The sequence below is a fragment of the Asterias rubens genome, chromosome 1, assembly GCF_902459465.1.
Source record: "Asterias rubens chromosome 1, eAstRub1.3, whole genome shotgun sequence".
In the NCBI taxonomy this organism is placed as follows: Eukaryota; Metazoa; Echinodermata; class Asteroidea; order Forcipulatida; family Asteriidae; genus Asterias; species Asterias rubens.
Window position 1 is genome coordinate 12,487,039 of NC_047062.1, and position 8,862 is coordinate 12,495,900.

The 8,862-nt window shown below is 37.7% G+C and overlaps 1 protein-coding gene across 1 annotated transcript; it reads left to right on the forward strand.

The window, feature by feature from the left end:
* The first annotated feature begins 165 nt into the window (after positions 1–165).
* Positions 166–8,427, forward strand: LOC117297078 (sodium/calcium exchanger 3-like). The gene is made up of 2 exons (XM_033780212.1): positions 166–297; positions 6,288–8,427. The coding sequence occupies exon 2, from the start codon at positions 6,622–6,624 to the stop codon at positions 8,410–8,412; it is 1,791 nt and encodes a 596-aa protein (XP_033636103.1). The 5' UTR covers positions 166–297; positions 6,288–6,621; the 3' UTR covers positions 8,413–8,427.
* Positions 8,428–8,862: the final 435 nt, after the last annotated feature.

Consider the following 8,862-nt stretch of genomic DNA (forward strand, 5'->3'; position numbering starts at 1 on the left):
CACCACTGCCTATATATATGCCCAACCCACCCTCCCTCAGCATCTGTTGGAACTGACTGTCTGTCGCCGTGGTGATGATGATGTCATCGATTAGATCTTGGCCGACGATGCTGATGATGATGGCAGCTTGTAGTGGTCATCAGAATGCTTATTGTATATACGCACATCACCTCTGCCGAATGTTAGTAGGCAGCCGTATAGGTAGAGCTATAACTGTGCATGAATTCATAGGATCCGTCTCCTTTGTGGAGTTTTATTCTGTGGGAACTAAGCAGGCATTTTATTCAGCAGCTTTATGTAAGTTTCAATTTTATATGCCTTTATTTCTGTGTTGCTGTGAGCAAATGTAACGGCAGTGTTTCTATGGTATCCAGTGTGAAATCTACCATGGTATTTTGAGACTACTTATGTGTAGCATATATCAACAGTACTGGGTTGTACAGCAAGGACATTGTGAATAGCGGCAATTGTGTGGTTGCATTTTTCTGTGTGTTAACTGCCATTGGAATATTTCACATGATTGGCTTTTAATCTGAGTATACCATATATGTACATGTGCATTCTATTGCGCAGTGTACTATACTCATCGGTACTCGTATTTATAGAGTGAATTTATTAAATTTTTATTCACTATTCTGATATGTTATTATTAATATCTAGACTAATTAATTTGTGTACATACGCTTTACATAATTTGTCTTTTTGGGGTGCTTTGTATTATATTTTAATATATTTAATTTCAGAAAATGTACAGTGTTAAATATTATATAGAAAGGTTTGCGGTAACACCATGTAATGACTATCTCTAATGAGTTGGGGTGGTTCTGAAAAGACCTGCTGGTTTCAACTCGGCGTTTCGATCAGAATGCTCTGATCGTCTTCTAGAGAAAAGCAGAAGACGATCCAGAAGACGATCAGAGCATATTGATCGAAACGTCGAATTGAAACCAACGGTTCTTTTCAGAACCACCCCAACTCATTAAAGATAGTCATTACATGGTGTTACCGCAAACCTTTCTATATGGTATTTCCACCATGCAAAGTTTCAAATCCTACTAAGTGTTAAATATTACAAACAGGCACTTCAACATGGTGTGTTTTTGTGTTTGAATATTAAATTATAGGAATCCAAATACATATAGCGTTGACCAATTAAAGGCACTGGACACTGATGGTAATTACTCAAAATAATTATTTGTATAAAACCTTACTTGGTAATGAGCCGCAATGGAGAGCTGTTGATAGTATTAAACAATGTGAGAAACGAACTTGATTTTGAGACTTCATAATTAGATTTTGAGGTCTCAAAATCAAGCATCTGAAAGCACACAACTTCGTGTGACAGGGTATTTTTTCCTTCTTTATTATCTCGCAACTTCGACGGCCAGTTGAGCTCAAACTTCACAGGTTTGTTATTTTATGCATGATGTGAGATACACCAAGTGAGAAGACTAGTCTTTGACAATTACCAATAGTGTCCAGTGTCTTTAAGAAAAACACTCACGTTAATGTTCAATTATTTTGTGTGGTTAAATACTGACTTCCTAAATTGAATAAGAGTTGTGCAGTACTTGGATTGTGTATTATCTTTATGTTTTAATTTCAAGATGTGCTTCAGAAGCAGCTCTTGAAATTTGGATGAGATTTTCCTCATCAATGAGGACTTTTCAATTTACATTGATTCTTTGAGTCAGATTGTTACAAGTGATTCAATATTCACTTCCTTGTGAAGACAAAGGACTGAACAGAAAAGGGAAAACAAAGGTTCTCCAGAGGGGAATTCTAAAGACTGGGGTGCTCCAATAGTAATTCTATAGGAGGTTCTTAAACTACAGGGACAAAGGAAAGAACAAAAGACGTCTCCACAGGGATGCAAATAGAAAATGTGGGATTGTACTATTGATTACAGTATTGGTAGGGCCGTTGACTTATTTTTGTCAACATAAAGTTGATTTATTATAATTTTAAAGCCACAACAAAAGTCACATGTTTTAGTTTCAGCTGAATATTTTGTTTTTGAGGAAAAACTGTCACTGTATTTTCATACAAAACATAGAATACACCCACTTTTTAAAAATTAAATGAGGTGACATGTCCAGCAGGTACATGTACCAACTGCAGGCTGCAGCATTCACAAGTGTACACCACCGAAATTTGAATCTTTGGAGATTCTATTTTTTGACAGACCTTTTTCTTCTGATTAACAAGGCCACTTCAGATGAAGTAATGTCATGGGATGCCTCTACCACCATCCTTATTAAAGTGTGACCCTTTAACCTTTAAGTAAGTTATCAGATACTCTCTAGGTTTTATCAAATCTTTAATCATAGAAATTAGAAAACAATGTTCTACTTCACTTACAAAATCATCCCTCCTAAAACAACAAGATTGACTTTGTAGGTAGTAATGTTTAAATAAGGTGATTGTTAAGTTTTGATATAGTTCTTGTTTTTATATTTTAGAGTTGAATTGATATGAAATATGTATTTAAAACTCCAGTGTAGGCCTATATCATAAATAATTTTGAAGAGAGCACCTTCTCCATTAAACTTGTGCACGTATGTTCCCAATTGTGTTCCAGTCTTATATTGTTCTGTCTGTGCACGGTTCAATAATTTAAATTCTTTAAATTTTTAGACTTGCACTAGAACTAATTTAGCTATAAAATCATTAATCATAACATCCATGTTGACAGTGCCTCTATTCACGCCTCACCTTGTGCGCGTAATTTGGGAGTTATTTTTGATAACACACTATCCATGGATAAACATGTCAGCAGAATCTGTCAATCGACATACTATGACTTAAGAACTGTTAATACCATTCGAAAAACCTTATCACATAAAACTGCTGCTACTATCATTCATTCTTTGGTCACTTCTCGCCTTGACAATGGTAATTCCCTATTATATGGAGTTACCGAACACCAGCTCCACAAACTACAACTTTTACAAAATGCTGCCGCTCGTGTTTTAACAAAATCTAAAAAACATGATCATATTACACCTATATTGCAGGAACTTCACTGGCTACCCATTCGACAACGAATTCAATTCAAAATTCTACTTATTGCATTTAAATCCCAGTTTGGCTTGACTCCGTCTTATATTGCAAATCTCCTTGTACCTTATGCCCCCTCTCGCACTCTTCGTTCTTCTGCTAAGTCCGTTTTAACTATTCCTAGAACTTCCTCATCATATGGCGATCGTTCCTTTTCCGCTTGTGCTCCTAAACTTTGGAACGCTTTACCTAATAACATCAGGCGCTGTAGTTCTCTTCCATTGTTTAAAAACTTGCTTAAAACTCATTTATTTAAATCCTCTTACACTTAGCTCGTTACCTGTCTTGACAGTAGATTATTCATTGTATAATTTTGTACTATGTTCTACATTTCTTTTTTGTTGTATGTATTGTTTTTGTTGTTCTGCGCCTCGGAATAGGGTCTTGTACACTAGATAGATGGCGCATTATAAATGCATTATTATTATTATTATTATTATTATTATTATTATTAGCTGCTAATGATGAAGAGTAGCATGGAGCTACATGTAAACTGTCATAGCTTAATAGTCTACTCTTTCAGTGCCAAGGTCATACAGATCTATTTTATGTATTCCGAAAACACTGTTTTATTAGACATGTATGATTTTTTTTTCTACTAAAATGGTATCATAGGCTAAAGCATACATAGTATGAATATTATCACAAGAAGGCATTAGTAGTCAAGATTGACTTTACGTTGTACTATGGACCCAAATGTGGACAACTCAAAATGTTCATTCCAATTTTCTACTAGTAGAAATTTTTAAATTTGGTTTGGTCGGAAATATTTGTTCCAATTTTCTGCTAGTAGAAATTTTGAATTTGTGTTGTTCACTTTCAGACCGCCGGTGTATGATGAAATGTAAAAATTCAAATTTCTTATAGCAGAAAATTTTGAAAAGGGACTGTATTTGGACATAAATTCTGTTTTTACTCTCCAAGGGTGTTGGAAAAATGGGTTGTCCACTTTCGGTCCTCCATAGTTGTACAGAAGAAGCAACACAAATCAACAATGATGCATTTTGTTTAGTGAGAACGACAACACATTCTGTTTACAGACTAAAAAAGCATCAAAAACCTGGGCATCTTTCATGTATCAAACATTCATCAAAAAGTTTTCTGAAAGAGGGTTTTGTTAAAAAAAAAAAAAAAATAGAAAACGGGATTTGTTTGTGTTAAGGGTACCAGTTAGAAGCCACACAACCGTTATAGGGTTATAGAAAGTTCAGTTAGACACAATTATTCTGGAGGTCACTGGTTCAAATCCCGCTCTTGTAAAAAAAAACTTTGTTCAACCCCAAGTTATCATTAGTTTTCCCAGTCAGTTTACCTTGAGGTTCAATCATAACTTGATATTTGAAAATTCAGTAGAATGAACCCAGATTAAAAAATCAACATTTCCTTCCTAATGAAAAACCCCCAACCAATCAACTAAGTGTACATGTTTTTTTAATTTTAAATAAGATGGAAAAACAAGAATAATCTACGTATCTTCAAATTAAGAAATGGTCAGTTTAAACCAAGTACAGTTCATCGCACCTGCCCAATGATACATGTAATTTGTATGTGTAGTCGAATCACCACTGGGACTTCTCCCTTTATTCTGAAAATTAAGTTGACACTTTTCATCCATCAGTGAAACGGTCTCGAAGGATATTTCTACGGTTTCAGCGAAGACGACTTCATCTTTGCATAATTGAAAAGACCGGCCGGCAACACGAGTGTCGGTTTCTGTTGAATCCAATGGGTCCGAATCGTCATTGTCAACTAGCAGTATCGGTTTTCGGTCACTGCCTTGTACCCTTTAGTTGTAGCTACAATGCGCTGCACAGGAATGGCAACAGAATTTTTCCTAATTTGTTTAAAGAATACCCGAGGACGTTTGAAAGTGCTGTGATCATGTTTATGGGAGGTTGAGAAAAGAGCTTAATAGTGTCTGGGACTGTGGATCTAAAGACGTGTGTGTTACACATGCTACCTGTATTTGTTTATTTTGTACAAAAAGGCATCGTTATTTAAGCCCCATCCATGTTTCCGTTGTGTGTATAACTAAACATGTGAAGATTTTATTGAATACTCGGTCTTCGACTGCCCTTCTCGTACTTAATAAGTAAACCTCTATCATGCTATTTTGTTTACCTGCATTTGTAATTAAATCAGTGTAACAAAATAAAAGCTGGATATATGGTCTGACCTGATAATAATATTTAAATGAGTATGTAATCATATGTATCTCTTTATGCATCGTTGCTATTGCACACAGAAAGAGATGGTCAGGGCATGATAAAGGCTGTTGTCTCACCATGAAGATTTGCCATCAAGATATTGTACCATATGAAATGACATTACATCCCCATCTTAGTGGTAAAAGGATTATGGAATTGCATTGCAAAAATGCACAGCATATATACGTGGTGCAAAGGCATTGGCCAATGAGCAACCTTCTTTTGACCTCTACCCGAGGGCTCCCCACTCAAATGATGTCATACATGCATGAGGTCTTTTAAGAACAAATACATATATACATTAATCTCTATTTTTTATTATCTCTTATTGTGTATTTGCTCTCGGATTCTACTCTTTGATGTTTGAATGTATTTTTATATTGTAACTTAAACGCAATTCAGGCTTTTGGCTACGAAGTTTAATTTTTAACAAAAAACAATAAAACTTATATATTTGTTCATTTCATGCGGTGGCACTTTCCTCAAGCTGCCGCCTTCCAAAATGTAGATTTGGCAATTAGTAATCTTAACTCAGTTCAGCTTTGGCAAACACTAACTGTCCTCATACTAATGAAATACAAAATATATCATCTGTTCAAAACCTAGTATAACAATCGCTAAATTATTATATGCACTCTCTGAAATTTCCAAAAGGAAGTTTGTGTTATTTTACTAGCATCATAATATCACATACTGAGTTCATCAACCATACACTATTTCTCAAATTTTGTTAATAAGATGTCAATGTTTTTTGTTTTTACACAATCTTTCACTTTTTATTTCCATTTCGATGATGGGTTGCAGTGGTAAAAAACATTTAAAATGACTTGTCAAATTACCACAAAATTGAGAGCCGACCCCAATCAGTCATAGAAGTGCAGTACATTCTAATTGGACAGTATTGACATAAAGATTTGAAAGATTAATGGAAGTATGATGGTCAAGTGGTTAAATAGTTGTGTTTTTGAATGTCCCTATTCTTAATGGAAAACTAACTTATTCATGATTCTTTCTTTACAGCCCTCTTCTTGTAGATTGTTGATTTTTGCTCAACATCCTATTGAGTGTGGACTACTGTAACTGAGGATAAGCAAGTACTGAGTTATTCTTCATTTTAGTGACTATCTGGAAACAATTTGTGCTACAAAGACAACTTTAGAGCAGAATTATGCTCGACCCATGGAGGTTCTTGAATAGCTGACTGACATCTTTAAGGAGTTCAAGAAGGCAATGGAAACATCTGCTCACTGAGATACAGGTAGTGATGTGATACCAACCAGAATGCCAGAGAGACTGTTGCAAGTATCAACGACCTTCAGATTTTCACTGTGATTGTAAAGTGATTTTGACAGCCATGGGCGCGTTTGGCTGGGTTAACCGCTTACTGTCGAGGGGAAGTAGAGGTCCCGTCTTGCCTCTAATAGTGATGATCATCCTCATGCAAGCCATGGAGACCATGGAACAAGGTGAAGAAACAGCACCTACCACCAAAAAAAAGGCGGGCACATGTGAGCCAGGCTTTATTCTGCCCTTGTGGAAACCTGAAGAGCCTGGGCTTGGAGACAAAGTTGCTCGCGCTATCGTGTATTTTGCGGCATTATGCTTCATTTTCTTGGGCGTGTCTATCATTGCGGACCGCTTCATGTCTGCCATAGAGGTGATTACATCCAAGGAAAAAATGGTAAAGGTTAAGAGACCCAATGGAGAAGTACTAACTGTGAGTGTCAGAGTCTGGAACGAAACTGTCTCTAACTTGACCCTGATGGCCCTTGGGTCTTCAGCACCTGAGATCATGCTATCTATCATTGAAATATGTGGAAATAAATTTGAAGCTGGGAAACTTGGACCTAGTACTATTGTTGGCAGCGCAGCCTTCAACTTGTTTATTATTATCGCTGTTTGTGTGAGCGTTATTCCAGCAGGCGACATCCGACGCATTAAGCACCTACGTGTCTTTATGGTGACTGCCTCTGTGAGTTTGCTCGCATATGTGTGGCTGTACTTGATAATAGCAACCATAAGCCCTGGAGTAATTGAAATCTGGGAGGGTTTAGTAACACTTTGTATGTTTCCTTTGCTTGTATTGTGGGCTTATGCTGCCGATAAGCGTATCTTCTTTTACCGGTTTCTCCGCAAAAAGTACAAAGCGGAGAAAGTAGTCCGTCGGGACTCAAGTATACATGCAGGTGCTGTCGAACTGGGCATTCCCGGTGAGACAAATGCCAATCACTTTAATCATGACCATGACAATGTGGATTTCCGTGGGAAGAAGTTCCATGACACGACTGAAAACGACGTTAAGGATTTGGAGGAGACGCGAAAGGAAACAGTGCGCTTGTTGAGGGAGCTGAGAGCCAAACATCCAGATGCAGATCTGCAGGCCCTTGAGCAGATGGCTAATTATGAAGCGCTGAATCAACAGCAGAAGAGCAGAGCTTTCTATCGCATCCAGGCCACACGTAGACTGTGTGGAGCTGGCAATATCCTCAAGAAAACACTAGAGAAGAATCGGGCCAGCATAGCTGAGGTTAAGATTGAGGTTCCTCAAGAGGATTCCTTTGCTCATATCTTCTTCGAGCCAGCCCAGTACACAGTGATGGAAAACGTCGGGAGTTTTAACATCACTGTAACTCGCCATGGTGGTGACATGAGCAGCACCATCTATGTTGATTATCGCACGGAAGATGCAACAGCAAATGCAGGATCTGACTACCATTACGCTGAGGGCACTCTTATTTTCAAGCCGGGAGAAATGCAGAAGGACATCTCCCTGACCATCATCGACGATGATATCTTCGAGGAGGACGAGCACTTCCTTGTGAGGCTCAGCAACGTTCGTGTTGGCGGACCGGACGGGATGTTCCAGAGCAACCAAGAAGAGCCACAAGCCAAGCTCGTGGAACCCTACATGGCTCAGATCACCATCTTAGACGATGACCATGCGGGGATTTTTCAGTTCGAGGAGAAGGAAGTGAAGATCTCAGAGTCGGTTGGCAATTCTCAACTGAAGGTGGTGCGGTCAGCTGGTGCAAGAGGTACAGTGCGTATTCCCTACCGCACCCACGAGGGCAGTGCAAGAGGAAATGGCGTCGACTATATTGATGTAGAAGGAGAGGTGGAGTTTGAGAACGACGAAACCTGGTAAGTCTTAACACTTAATTAATTTCTTATCCTTTATGTTGATTGGATCAGCGGCTATGGTTTCAAAGTTTTGATCTGTGATATGTGGCTTGCTGTGCTACTTTCTTTGCTTCTGAACTAAACATCTTCAAATTTCTGGTAGTCTTAAAACCTTATTTGTATGGTTTTTCAATTGGAAGTTTAAAAGTGATATGCCTCGATACAGCATTTCCGTTTTAGTGGATTTGCTTATGAACGATACAGTAATAAAATCACAAAAAATATTCTTTAAAGGAGCCAGCAGTTTTTTCAGAATCAAAGTTGATAGGCATACACCTATAGAGCAGTGCAAATACCATTTTATTTATTGGCCAATTCATAAGATGTAGTGGGAGTGCTTGATTTTGTTTTTATTTGTGACCATCTGATTACACATCACTGCAGAGGAAGCCTTGTTTGTTCATCACTCGGTCAA